This window comes from Schistocerca americana, chromosome 3 (genome assembly GCF_021461395.2).
Source record: "Schistocerca americana isolate TAMUIC-IGC-003095 chromosome 3, iqSchAmer2.1, whole genome shotgun sequence".
Classification (NCBI taxonomy): Eukaryota; Metazoa; Arthropoda; class Insecta; order Orthoptera; family Acrididae; genus Schistocerca; species Schistocerca americana.
The window spans coordinates 989,869,630-989,884,660 of record NC_060121.1 but is presented as its reverse complement, the minus strand read 5'-3'; the positions used below and the strand labels follow the sequence as shown (position 1 = coordinate 989,884,660).

Here is a 15,031-nt window from a genome sequence, read left to right as displayed (position 1 = left end):
GATCTCGGTGCTATAGCTTCTCTGCTTGCGCCGCTGCCGAAGTGGTTGAGCGGGTATTGCGCATGCGCAGACGACTAAGAACAATAATCTCGGAGAGCGCCAGAGGCGGCTTCGCTTTCTCTGCAAGAATGTGCTTCGCTGCGTGGCTCTCACTTTCATCGGTCGTTAAAATTCGATCGTCCAGCAGGCTGCTTGGAACACACTCGATTCGCTTAGAAGTTATTCTCATAGCGCATCCGCCAGAGGGGAGTTATTAACTTATCTGGTCAGTCTTAACCGTAATTAGCTTCACCCTTTGTTGCAAGAACTATGAAAACCACACAAATTTCAATTTTTCATGGACAAGCAGTAAATAACAAAAGTTATTTTTTCTAGGAATTTTATTTTTGTAACATTTTACGAAGGTGAAGGTGCTACTTCATGAAGCTACTGGCCCTCCAGTGGTTTGCCGACCAACAGTTTTCAGTACAGCACTTTTCCTACATAAGAAATCCAAAGGTGTTAGAACGCACTAAGATTACAAATCATTGGGCATAGGAAGGCAGTTAGTTATTAACTGAAGAGCAGCAAAAATATTTTTATTGCAGCAGATAAATACTCCACAAAGCAAACATTTTAAGTTTGGCCCATATTGAACCTTTCAATTGCTACCTACATCAAACCTTCAGCCCCGGATCTACGATATTTCTGAACTGGGGCAAAAACTTGATAGTGGCACCTCCCCACCCCTCAAGCATTTCAGATAGAACGTCAAAAATTAATTTTTTTTAAAAAGTGTTCATTATGTAGCGCACATCCTTTTGAAAAAACATACATATAAAACCAACATGTTGAGTAAATGGAAGATACGTGGTCTGGTCTTACGTGAGCCGAAGTGCAGTCCCACGCCTCTTCACACAGCATTGTTCTATCGCATGTCGCCGTATTTCGCTTTGTGTATATTTTGTAACGGAAACCATCAAACGTAAAATCAAGACACTGGAAATTAAAATTCTGTGATGCCTCTCCTGCTTCCAGTCTGCCGGTTTGACATTCTAACCCCTCTTAAAAAAACTCTCAATTAATGGGTGGGATTATTTGCGACCAGGAGAATAATAAATCTTCAGAAAGTTTGCGCTCTTTATTGCCTATTACCTAATAACTTTCTCTTTTGCGTGACATCAAATCAAATAGAGGAAACACGAAACCAGTAGAGACAAGCAAGACAGTACACATTCTCTGTCCTTAGGTAACAGTGGTTTTTTCCTTTTTTTCACCCCTCTCTCTTGCTACAGTTTTTACACGGCTTGCTTTCCTTTCTGTGAAAGAATCTATTAGCTCATCAAAGTTCGTCAAACGTTTTGCTACATGAAAAATGTCGTCGTCTAATATTGAAAAAGGTGTTAAGACTAATTGTACCCAAGACTGGTGAGGTTTCTGGATTTGATTATGTCAGTTTTGTCACTATTCACGAAATATGCATTTCTATAATTGCACCATTTCTAACACGCCAAATAAGCGAAACTGTTGTGGTAGAAAATGGTCGTTTTTATCTACCTCGTTTACATATAAAACCGATACAATATAGTGCACGAGATAACAATATCAGATGCCTATAGACCTACTAAAAGCAAAAAGTTTCTTGTTAGCAAATAGTTTCACGTTTCATTCTTACGCTCCAGTTTCTCAAGCATGAAACGGATAAATAGTGCAGTATTTTTATATAAATTAGAAGTCATATTCTTCTATATAACTTGTTTGATGTCTCCGTTTCCTCTCCTTCCATGTTCTAACAATCAACCTTGTCGTCGCGAAGTAGTGTAAAAACATTCTCCGGTTAACTTACTTAACCCTCCCAGAATCACCATTTTAGTAATCCCAAGTTTATACTCCAGTCAGGCGTTACTGTGTGTTCATACAACGCGTTTTCCGCGCTATTCCGAAAATGGAACTTAAGCAGCTGCTAATCGGGTGACTATCGGGCAAAAATTTTGCCAAAATTTCATTTTCGTGGATACACAGAGAAGCTAATACGTAGTCTTTCTTACCTGTTAGTTATTTCCACTGTGGTAATCTGAATCTATGGATTTCGCTCGTAATTATAACAACGCTTATCATTGGCACACCCAGGAAAAAGCGATTGGCATTCATTCATTCGTTAAGGTTTATTCAGCTTGTCTCGTATAGCCCCGTCCCCGTTTGTCTGCGGGAAAGTTTTTTTTATTTCTAGATGCGACGGGGATTACGCTAGCACACACATCACATAGGCGTACACTATGCACGCATTCAAAAATGAACTTAAGATTCGTTCAGAAATCAACTTCGAATGTGTTCAAAAATATTCAAAAACCAACAGGGATGCATTTCAAAATCATATGAACAATCGATAGACCGACGTGCGCTGGATGCTAGGCCCTTTGTGAAACGAGATTCTTTTTCTTAGAGAATATGAATTTGGGCAGATACCCCAGTTTGCCCCCACGCCCGATCCGGGCCTGCAAACCTTTCCTCTTTTTCGCATATATTGATTTTGGAAGCAATTGTGTGTGTGGATGGTGTGTATGTCTCTTTTTACTAATGAAGGCCGTGGCTGAAAGCTTTATGTAAGTATGTTTTAATTGTGTGTCTGCAACTTAATGTTTCTTCTTCACAGTAAGTAGCTATCTGTCTTGTACTACATTCTAGACTGCGACTTTGGCCACCAGTAGGAAGCTGCAGTTGATGATGCCACATTTTTGTATTCCCTCTAATACATAGTTGATTTGTTTGTATTTGGGACAAAATTTGGAAACGCATGGGTTGCTTTGGTGGACATCTACATCTATACTCCTCAAAACAGTGTCAAGCACATGGCATATGCATTTTCCATTGTGCTACTTATTAGGGTTTCTTTCCATTCCTTTTGCATATGGAGTGTGAGAAAAAAAGACAGCTTGAATGCGTTGGTGCATACTAAAATTAAACTAATATAATATGTACTAGACCATAGTCGATTCCTAGATTAATCATTTGACACTAGTTCTTGAAACTTCTTCAGAAGACTTTCTTGAGATACTGTATCGTCATCTACTATTTTGTTTTTCAGCATTTCAGTGATGCTCTATAGTAGTTCAAACCAACAATCATATTCATGCTGCAATAGTTGTGACAATTTCTTCTGTGGGATTGATTACCCTATCTTCATGGGTACAATATGAATTGAACAATAACCAGTGTATGAACCATCCTGCAACTAGAAGTCTAAACATCGCATGCATCATCAGATCATTATGTAATTTCTCCACGTTTGTTTGCTCCATTGGCTCCTAAATAAATGTACCCCTCCCCTTTCCTCACATCTCTTCTCAAAGCATTTCTACACCAGTACTATTCAACACACACTGAATCCTTACACTATAAATTACTTTTGTCACGCCTATGTAGCAAGCATGTAAATATGGAATAAACTGTTGTAACTGATTCAGAATAAACTACTGATTGCTTCTCACCAGATATCAAAATCCCTAAAGATCTCAGTGTAAGTCACACCATTTTGAAATCCCATTACAGATGAAAACTGAAATGAACTAGTCAGGCCTACTGGTTTCTGTGGGCAATGCTCTTCTTTGTGTTATTCTTAAAGCACGTATTCACAAGTTGCCTAACTTATCTCTGCTAGCACTTCCTTCTGTCTGTCTCAGAAGCTCTCCTGCATACCTTGTTGGCCCAGAACTCCTGTAGGAGAGTGTAGTGTAGAAATAGTTCTAAACTTCCAGAATATTTTCAGATTGAATCTTGCGCATTGCAGCAAAGTTTACTGGTATGCTATTAAAAGGTAGGATGGCACAGTGATGAATAGAAGCTGCAAGACAAGTTAGTGGTGATTGAAAGGCTGTCAGGGTATAGACTGCAAATAAGTAGGACTCAGTTTGGAGTCCTAGATTGGAAACAATTTTGCTGTCACATGTATAACAAATTTTGTGTGATTACATGCTGCATCTGTTTATAAAATGAGATATCTGATCTGAGAGAAGCCCCAAGGTAAACAAATAAACAAAAGTTAATGCATTACAGTAAGACATTTCCTACCATATAAAGTAGTTGCAACTAATTTCTGTTTTTTTCCTTCGCAGATCTAAAGAACAATGGGCTTCGGCAGGGAGATGGATGGCTGTGGCCAATGTATGAAGTACAGCATGTTTGTGGCTAACTTCATAATATTTGTAAGTAAATGTGAAGTTTCATTCTTAATTTCAATTCTGATTTGATGCCATAATTTGATGTTCCCAAAATGTTTAGTAGTTCTCAGAAGCTCTCCTGCATACCTTGTTGGCCCAGAACTCCTGTAGGAGAGTGTAGTGTAGAAATAGTTCTAAACTTCCAGAATATTTACTGATAAAATTTGAGAACATTCAAGCATGTTGAACATTGGAAATATTTGCTTAAAAGTTTCATGCTAGATGTGGAAGTTACAGAAGCAAAAGGAAAAAGTGATAAGCATCTACCCAATGACAGATTGGATGAGTATCTCTTTGGACTATCTTTTAGTTAAAGCACAGTAACTACAAAACAGTTAAGTTTAGATCCTAAGTGTTACTCATTTTGCAGCCAACTCCTACCAACCAAGCTATACTGGCATGACTTGAAAGTTGACTCGAGGCTTAAATTTACCTGTAGTTCAGTTATGTTCCCAAAGTGTGTCCACTCAGATAAGTAATAAACTAAGATTTGTAACTATGTTTTATAGCCCAGAGAAATATACCAATGTCTGTACTGACAATTTTTCATTGGTGCGAAATATTCTTGTATTTTAATGAGAAGTTTATGTTTAGGTGAAACTGCTTACTCATATAGTATTTTAAGGTTCAGTTGTGGGAGAACTAAGTCAGTTATACATCGCCGAGCTGATAAAAATAATCACTAGATTACATTTCAAAGCTGGCAAACATTTTAAAACATAGTGGCAGATGGATGTTTCAGTTGCATGCAACATTATTATTAGATGCCAACCTCCTTTTGACTGAAATCTGAAAAATTTTTGTATTGCATTAGAAGCTATTAGTATTGTAATTAAATGAATATAGAATACCTGCAGCAAACGTAATGGGTAAAAAAATAGTAGCATGAATTCTATAAGTAAATAATAAATAAAATAGAGTGCAGTTGTTGGAAATCTATAAGATAGTTGGTACATCATCTACTGGTATATAAATAAACTAGTTAGACTACCAGATGAATTTATTTGAATTATCTTCCCACCAATGAAATGTTCTCTAGAGCTTTGGAAGGAGGTTGCATGACAGATATCTAAACTTTCAAAAACTTTATCATTTTCTAATTTCATTAGGTAATACATAACACATTGATTATTTGAAGTTCAATTTTCAAGAAATGAATGAAAGTAAGTACTAAAAATTCAGGGCATTTTTACACCACTGGAAAGCCTTGGGAGGAGTGGGAACAATTTAATCCCTCAATATCAAACACTGGAAAATCCAGGATGGAATGTAAAAATATTATGAAAAGAAAAGTTGCCAATCACCATATAGTGGAGATGCTGAGTTGCAGATAGGACAACAAAAACACTGCTTTCGGCCAACAAGGCCTTTGTCAAAAACACACACACACACACACACACACACACACACACACACACACACACACACACACACACACACACACCACAGACCAACTGTGACCTTCTATTTTTCAGAGGATGTGTGCTTGCATAGGCAGAGTTGGAACGGAAAGTATGATAATTCATATACTTCTGAAACAAACCATTGTTATCTGGAGGGGTGAAAAGTAAGAAGCTGATTTAGAGGGGGGGATGGTTAGGGAGTTGCGATGGAAAGGAGTAAGTGAAGCGCAGAAAATATTTAGACCAGGGAAATAGGGGAGACAATAAATATGTAGATAGTTATTACCAGGACAATTCAGAAAGTTTCCTTCTTTTAGTGGAAAGAAGGGTGATGGGTCATAAGAGAACTAAATAAAATAAATTTTGAAACAGCCATTTAAGTTGACAGTTTTGTTCAGAAGCAATCTCTGCCAGTGATGTCATTGTTCTTGGCAACTTTTGGTTCGTAGTAATAGAAGTAGTGAAAAACTTGTTCATAGCCAGTTAAGATTGTGTAGAACTGCAGTAAATTGACATACAACATGGCAGCTTTCGCAATTGGCTCTGTCTCAAAGTAGAATGTAAATCGATGAATTGTGTGACAGACCTGGAGGTAACAATGACACAAAGGTTAACAAAGATATTGTATAGGTTGGGAGATATCCCTTGCCATGTGCTCCTATGCTACTAATAGTAACTTTCACCAACCAGTTGCAGTGAAATGTTCCCTTTGAGTGGAAGGACTGCAAAGAGAGCAGGATCCGGTGAAGTAGAATACTGTAAACTGATCTGACTAAAATCCTTAAAAGGTTTTGATGTTAAATAACATAAGTATTGGTAAGTGATTAGAAATCGTGTTCAGTCACTCAGTGACCATAATGGCACCAAACTGGAAGATAAAAGACGGCCAAAATACTGAATTTGGGCTTTCAAAATTGTTTCAGTATGGAAGATGCTAATATGGTCCGTCCTGCCTTTCAGTAGTTGTACAAATGTTGAAATGACAAATTTTGAGAACTTAACACAGAATAGAAAAGCAACGAAAACTGCCTAGTTGTGGAAAGACTCTTAGGCCCAGATGAGATACCTGTAAGAGTCTTCAAAGATTACGTGAAAGAACTTGTTCCCCTTCTAACAGCAGTTCATCGTAGAACACTGCAGCAACAAAGGATAGCTAGTGACTCAAAAAACTCCAGGTCATTCCAGTTTTCATGAAGTCTTAGGACAGATGCATGTGATTATAGGCCTATATCATTGACATAAAACTGTTGTAGAAGTTATGGAACCTGTTTTATGCTCTAGTATTAAGCTTTTATAGAACAAAAATCTCCTCTATAAAAATAAACATGGATTCTGCCAAGTGAAAATTTGCGAAACTCAGCTTGCTCTGCTCACCCACGAGATTCATAGTGATGGAGACAATGATGCTCAGTTGGTGCTGTGTTCCTAGACTTCAGGAAGGCCTTTGACATGGTCACACACTGCCATTTAGTGTAAAGATCTTCAAGTATTAAACCAGATTTGCAAGTGGTTTCAAAACTTCCTTGCAAATAGAACTCAACACATTGCTGTTAATGGAACAAAATCAACTGATGTAATTTCAGAATACCCAAAGAAAGTGTGATTGGACCTTTACTGTTTACAATGTATGTAAATGATCAAGTAGAAACTGTTGGAACCTCTTTGAGTGTTTGCAGATGATTTGGTTGTCTATAAGAAAGCAGCAATGCCAGAAAATAGTAACAATTTGCAGAGTGCTCTCCAGAGAATTGATGAATGGTGCAGGCTCCGGCAGTTGACCCTGGACGTAAATAAATGTAACATATTGTGCATACATAGGAAAAGAAATCCACAACTGTACAACTACATTATTGATGATAGTGCTGGAAACACTATCAATCATAAAATATCTATGAGTAACTATGCAGAGTGACCCAAGAGGAAACATACAGTAGGAAAAGCAGATGCCAGACTGAGATTCATAGGCAGAATCCTAAGGTAATGTAACTCATTCATGAAAGAAGTGGCTTACAAGGTACTTGTTCAACCAGTTTTTGATTACTGTTTATCATGCTGGGACTCTTACCAGGTAGGACTGACAAGAGGTAGAGATCATCAAACAGGGAGGGGCAGACTCCATCATATGGTTGTTGGGTTGGCACAAGTGTGTTACAGATGGGCTCAATAGAATCCAGTGGCAGAGGCTACAAAAGAGGCATGTGCATAACTGAGAGGTTTACTATTGAAATTTCAAGAAAGTATAACCGGGAAGAGTCGGACAACATATTGCTTCCTCCCACATATTTCACAAAATGACTAAGATGAGAGAATTTGAGAGATGGAGGCTAATACAGAGGCTTGCTGGCAATAATTCTTCCCTCAAGCGATTTGCGAATGGAATAAGTGAGGGGGATCAGTTAGTGATACCAGATACACCCTCCACCATACACTGTCAGGTGGCCTGGTACATGATGTTAAATAGTACAACTCCATAGTGGAACAGCTCACCACATTCTCTGGCAGAGGTTCATCATGCACTGGAACGAGGAATATTTTGACAAAAATTCTTCCAAACCATCCCAGTAATATTCCACTTTTCATCTAACTGGATTGGTATGTTATTTTTGATATGTGGATATTTTAAATTTTGTTCCTAACATTTGCTAGTATTATTTTATACCCCAGAACTCTAGAAAGGGATGCGTATTATATATGGAAATTGTTATTTTTAGAATTCTAGTTGTTACAAACTAAACCCCAAATATGCTCCTATTGTTAATCATAAATATCAGGGAATACATAGTCATGTGTAAGTGTAATAATCCGTGGGCCCTGAAAAGGCTTTCACAAAATATTTGGTTGTCAAACTTGCACAATATTCTTATTGATGCTTCAGTAAATTTAATACTTTCTTGACCTTAGCTGCATTGACTCAGAAGATTATGCCATAGGGCAGAACAGAATATAACGATTAGAAATACCATCTACTGGTTCACACATTGGACAGAGCTGAGTGTTTTGCTTAATTTATCCACATGCTTGGTGGTTCCTCATTTTAGTATCTATCTGAATATTTAGGAACTTTGCATTCATTGGCTAACCACTGGTCTTTCTTTCTGGTACCATGAAGGCATTTTGATTCCTTTAGAATTACATGACAGGAGACGTATCCACTATTCTCTGATGGAAACATGAGTTTTTGAATAGTTTTCTAGTTTCACAGGTAAAAACATTTGTTGGCTAGGATCAGAAGTGGACAAAGGACCAAACCTTATGGGACACCTTATTTAATGTTTGCCCACTAAAAATTCTCTCATTCAGGGTGTGGGTGTGTGCTCATGCCAGTTACCAATGCCAGGAGAGATTATACAAATTATATATGAAACAAATGGCTTGAAATCGGAATACTAATGGTGTATCGTGGAAACTTAATTCACTTACAAAAATGGATGGAGGTAATGGGAATATCACTCAAGCTGCAATGACATAATACTGAAGTAATACTTCAAAGTGCTGAACTCTGTAATAATCAATATGTCACGATTAATGAAAATTTGTGCCTGGCTGGGACTTGCCAGCATTACTTCACTGGTCTCATTTCTTGTCGTTAATTTCATCCCCACTACTTTTCATCAATTTTGTTAGTAAATTCAGTTTGACTGAGGTATGTCCCTTGAGGCAGAATATGCAGTGATTGCCTATCGTATGTTTTCATGCTAGTCCTATTCAGCTGTGTTCATTCAGAAGTAATGGGATGAAACAGTGACAAGGTGATTCTAGAGTACCTGGAAGGAGCCTAATGGTGAAGTTTATTGTTTGCAAAAAAAATTGGAAATTTGGGACTGAGTCAGTCTCGCGCAAATTTTCATTAGTTACGATATACTCATTGCAGAGTGTGTATGAAGTCAGTCACTGTCACGTTGAACAGACCAGTCCGGTGTCTGGAACCCTTCACACACTGTGAAGACTTTATCAGTAGATAAGAGTGAACAACAGATGAAATAAAAATGCAGTCTAACGAAATGAAACTATACTATCATGGCTGTTAAATTTGTCATGCCAGCTGTCAATTATCCAACATTTTAAACTGTGATGATGACTGAAATGGTGCAGTGATAATGAAAATGAGGTGATCGCTAACATATTTTGAGGCTCAATATCTTTGTTTGCATTATTGGCCTGGAAATGGTTAACTGGAACCTCCTTTTGAATTGTGTGAATGTGACAGAATTAAGTCACCTGTGAATCAGTCCTTAAATTTTTAAATGTTGGTGACTGGCCACAGTTGCTAACTACATAGTTTTCTGTGGAAGGCAGTTAGACTGCACAGTGAAATATATATATATATATATATATATATATATATATATATATATATATATATATATATTACAAAATACAACAGGTTGCAATTTTTTTCTGATCAATAGAAATTACAGATTTTACATTTACTGCCCATATGTTAATAATGAAATGTGTGAAAGTGATAAATTTCAAGGCTACTTTATTGGCTCTAGTACTTAAAGCTGAAAATATTCTGATCACTGGAGATGCTAAACATGCCAGTAACAGGCCTTTCCTCAATAGAATTCTTACACAATCGGTAACATTTTTGGTTGATACCTAGATTTGAACATTTGACACTCATTTTTAAATTAATGTGTAGCAAACAACAGGAGCTCAAACATGGGAAAAGTAAAACAGCAGCAGATTTAATATTCTAACTTTAACTTGCAGATAACATTAGTAGTTTAAGGAGCTACTTACAACAGGCACCTATCTAACAGTGCTTAGAGACATGGACACAGTCTTTCTCCAGTTTCACACACTCTCTAGGTTCTGACACAAAGGTACTGTGGTGCCAACAAACTTGAGAAATTTTCCTCAAACACGGTTTCTCTCCATTTACACAACAGTTTCATGAGAATGTCCATTGTCTTCCAAAGATTCATTTTGAAAATAAATTCTGCTTAGTTTCATATTCTGCTGCTAAATGAGACAGTAAAGAGGCAGTGAAATACTGAATTGTATTAGGCCTAATTGCAACATGTAGTATACTAGCTCTTAAAATGCAATGGAAGAAAGTTACATTCCTTGCTAAAGTGTAACAGGTTAATTGCAAAAGTTAGCATAATGAAAATATTTGAGAAAATTGTAGGGTTTATTTGGCCAGTTTATATGTTTTATTCTTGTCTCTTCCCAGATTGGTGGTCTGGTTGTTTTGGGAATTGGAATATGGACACTAGTTGACAAATCCTATATTAATGAGCTTCTTGGAACTGATTTGTTCATGGGAGCTGTCTATATACTAATAGTAACTGGTGCTATTGTGTCCTTAATAGCATTTCTTGGCTGTCTCGGAGCGGTAAAGGAAGTCCGTTGCATGTTGCTCATGGTATGTCATTTTATTAAAATTATTATTTTTGCATAAATTCATGTGTTACCAATTTATTTTTCTTTCTATGACTGGGAACTAAAGGCTATCATTTTTAGCTAATTCTGTTAATCTTTTCAGTACTTCATTATAGTGTTCCTGATATTCATTACAATGCTTATTGGAGGAATTCTAGGATATGTTTTCCGTGAAAAAGTTAAAACTACAATGTACAAAGAAATGGAAAGTTCAATTAGGAGGTACCATGAGAATCCAGAAGTGCAAAGGGCATGGGACAACACTCAAATTAATGTAAGTATTGTAACATTTGTAGATGTCTGTTGGTTTCTTTAGTATGTATCTATGTGGTTCTTAATTTGTTCACTTTACTGTAAAACAGTAGTAGCAATTTGTAGCAGGGGAGAAATCACTGATACACGGTGTGGTTTCCATTAATGCAATGACAGAACTGCCCTCTTTATAACAAAAGAATGTCAAGTATTTTGCATGCCACTGTGCACTCAATCAAGAATTTAAAGGATTCTTCCCCCCCCCCCCCCCCCCCCCCCCCCCACACACACACACACACACACACACACACACACACACACACACACACACACACACACACACACACACACAAAACCCTCTTTTCCTTGTATTTTGATATTGATGACGTTTCCTCAGTTATCTGTAGTAGCATGTGTGAAGTTTAAAAACTTTAATTCTGATGGTTGCTCCTAAAAATTGAATTTCCTTTGATCTTGGATCAACAGTTGCTATGAATTTTTGAATGACTCACACTGCCCAAAACTTGGCATAGTGACAGTAAAATTATTGTTGTTGTTACTGTCAGTGTGCCATTTTCAAGTATTTAACATGAAATAATTGCAGACCACATGGAATCCTTCTGGGAGTTGTAATATTTCCTTTTGTTTGTCTAAAACAGTAGTTAAACAATATTCAGTCACTCCACAGGGACAGATTAATCCTTAAGTTCACCAAACATAATTTTTTCACATGTAGGCACCAATTCCACCTTATTTGTATGTCACTTTCTGCCATATTCTAGAATAATCATCTAAGACAATTACGTTCAAGTCAAAGGAATACTTACTGTAGTCTGCAAAAATCTGACAGGGTCCCAAGCAGAGACCAGTTACAATGTTGGTCTCTTCCAATGGTCAGCTCACCTTGCCCCCCCAGTCAGATTGCATTAACTAGGTTGTGGGTGACACACATGATGTGGTCACAAATGCAGCTGGTACTGCTATTCCCGTTCCTACAGGCCCTTTCTGCCACTGCCTGGTACCATAGTGGACCAAAGAATTAGCAACAGCTATTTCAGGTCAGTCAACAGGCATGTCTCAGATGACATCCATCACAGTCCACCCTCCTAATTTTTAAGCGGCTTCATGCTCTGGCTCACTACCTAATTAAACACAGTAAGAAGGAATGTCAGGAATGCTAAATCTTCTCGTTGGGAACACCACCTCCCTTCATCCAGGTGTGGGTCAAGCTCTGGAGTCCACTGAACTGCCAAAGATGGAAAAACTGTTTGGTCTCTCTTCTTTTATGGTAGTGTTTGTACTCGTGCATTGGTTCATGCTGAACTGTTTGCAAGAGCTTCAGTATCCTTCCACCCTCCTCCCTCCCTGGGGCTCAACATTCATTTGCTGAATACAGGCTTGCTAACCCCAGGTTCCTGAACTGGGGGCTAGGGACTGCTATGCACTGCCAGCCAACTGGTACCATAAGCTTCAGGCATGCTTCAGTGACCACCGTGTGGTGCGGTGGTGGAATCTTGTGTGTTGGGGCCTGGGCCATGAGAAAGGTACACACCTCTATAAGAAGCCCCTTGACCTCAGTGTACTATGTGCTGATAAGGTGAATGGCTGTTGAAGTAAGTCTCTAGTGGGCAACCTCTGTGGCACCTGTTGCCCCCCTCCCCCAGTTGTATAAGACTTGCTCAGGCATGCAGGACTCTGCATGGGTTGACGTTTGTTTCCCTAGCATCTCATGTTAAATTCGAACCAGAAATTATTCAGAAGCTGCTGGTGATAGGCTTACAACCTAAGCCACATACTGCTGCCCACCATCAGAAGCCTTCTAAGCCATCCCCTCAACCCAAGCAATCAACTCCTCCCATAAATAAGGAAAAAGTCCCTCAAATCAATGTGGCATCTAAACTTTCGGATCAGTGAGTGCTGTCCCTGTCAGATGGAGACTTTACTTCTGAGGATTTGGTTTCCCACTTGGAGGAACAAGAGCCAGGCATTAGCTAACACTCCCCCCGACCTCCAGGATAAATCACTTCCTTTGAGGGAGAAAGACAAGACCAACCATTGCTAATCAATGGCTCCCACCAGGATGTCTGTGTTGCAGTGGACTTTGAATGAATTCTGATAACATTTGGAAGAATTACAGCTCCTGGTCCAGGAGAAACCATACTGCATCTGCTTACAAGAAACTTATTTTAAAGTCACAGACACACCTGCATTAAGGGGTTAGCACCCCCCACAGGGAAGAACAGTATTACTAGAGACAGGCTTAAGGTGGACTGGCTTGATAACAGATGCCATCTAAATACAATCAACCATCGTGGCGTCCGTTTGGCCACTAGCACCTTCTACACTAGCCCATTTGAGAGTCTGTATGTAGAAACTGCTGAACTATTGCTGCAATACCAACACGGTGTTCTCCTCAGCAGATACACGTTTGTCTGCTATGTCTGGTCACCCTCCTGTGTGTCTTTCTTCAATGACTCCTTCGACTGCCAGTATGGGGCGTACCGTTCTTCTATGTTACCTCCTGGAGTTGGCTTTCGGCTATTGCTCTGGCAGCTTAACTTCACACTCCCTGCCACTTTCCCAGTGGGTGCAAACCTTTCACCACTTTGGCTTTATGCTGTGGCCCATGTTCATCTCGGACTTCATTCGCTTCCTAAGGACACTACTCCAAACTTGCACTATCACCATAAGTTTCTCGAACTTAGCCCAGAAATTCACAATAGTACCTTTCTGTACACTGATGGCTCTCGGACTGACTGTGGTGTTGAGTGCGCCTTTGTCATTGACACTCACGATTTTTGGTGTCGGCTTCTGGAACACTGCTAAGTATTTACGGTGGAGCTCTTTGCCCTGTATCAGGCCTCGCAGTATGTCTAGTGACACAGGCTTTTCAATTGTCATTTGCTCTGGCTCTGTGCCCTTCAGAGCCTCTGTGTGCTGTACACTGTCCCTCCCTTAGAGCAACAGATCCAGGAAAGCTTTCACTTGCTCACTCTTTATGGAACCACTGTGATGTTCGTGGGTTCCTGGTCATGTTGGTGTAAAAGGGGAAACGAGGCCGCTCACACTGCTGCCAAGACTGCAGTCCTCATATCTTGGCACGCTACTTCTTCCGTTCCTTTCAATGATCTGTGTTGCCACCTGACAGCAGACTGTCATTTTGACATCACCACATCATTTTAGCTAGGCTGTATATTGGGCATCATCTTTTTAGCTATCGCCATTTGATAAGTGGTGATCCCCCACCACTTTGTGTTCATTGTCATCAGACTTTGACAGTTCACCATTTCCTGATGAAATGCCATTTTTTTAACCATTTAAATTTTAATTTACATTTGGCGTGTGAGTTATTGGCCGTTTTAGTGAACAATGCACGGGCTGTTGACTGTGTTTTACTTTTTACTTGTCACAGCAATATGATGGATATTCCCCTCAGTTCAGAAACTCCCTTGTCTCTGGAGTGTATTTTATGGATCTTTCTCCAAGAGGAAGTCCCTGGTTTTAGCTGTATTTCCTTCTGTCAACTGGGCTTAATGTGTAGTTGCTTTTTAACTCCTTTTACCTCCTTTTTCGTGTTTGTGTTCTACGGTTATAACATGGGTGTGTATGACCTTAGTTGTTTTTGTGCCCTAAAACAAAACAAAACAAACAAATGGCCACGCAGGCAGTTGCTATGACTGTTCTAGTGCCATTTAAAATCACAGTGTATTCTTTGTATCTTCCAACTCATGCTCCTTTGGATGCAGACGCATTGACACAATGCTTCCAGGCACTCCCACACACATTCCT

At 38.9% G+C, this 15,031-nt stretch overlaps 1 protein-coding gene across 1 annotated transcript in view; it reads left to right on the top strand.

Moving 5' to 3' along the window:
- LOC124607144 (CD151 antigen) overlaps nt 1-15,031 on the top strand; it is a 191,111-nt gene that overhangs the window by 146,673 nt on the left and 29,407 nt on the right. The window contains exons 3-5 of the mRNA XM_047139353.1: nt 4,092-4,181; nt 10,782-10,973; nt 11,094-11,264. Coding sequence (XP_046995309.1) covers nt 4,104-4,181; nt 10,782-10,973; nt 11,094-11,264 — 441 coding nt within the window. The 5' untranslated portion in view covers nt 4,092-4,103. The remainder of the gene's footprint in view (nt 1-4,091; nt 4,182-10,781; nt 10,974-11,093; nt 11,265-15,031) is intronic.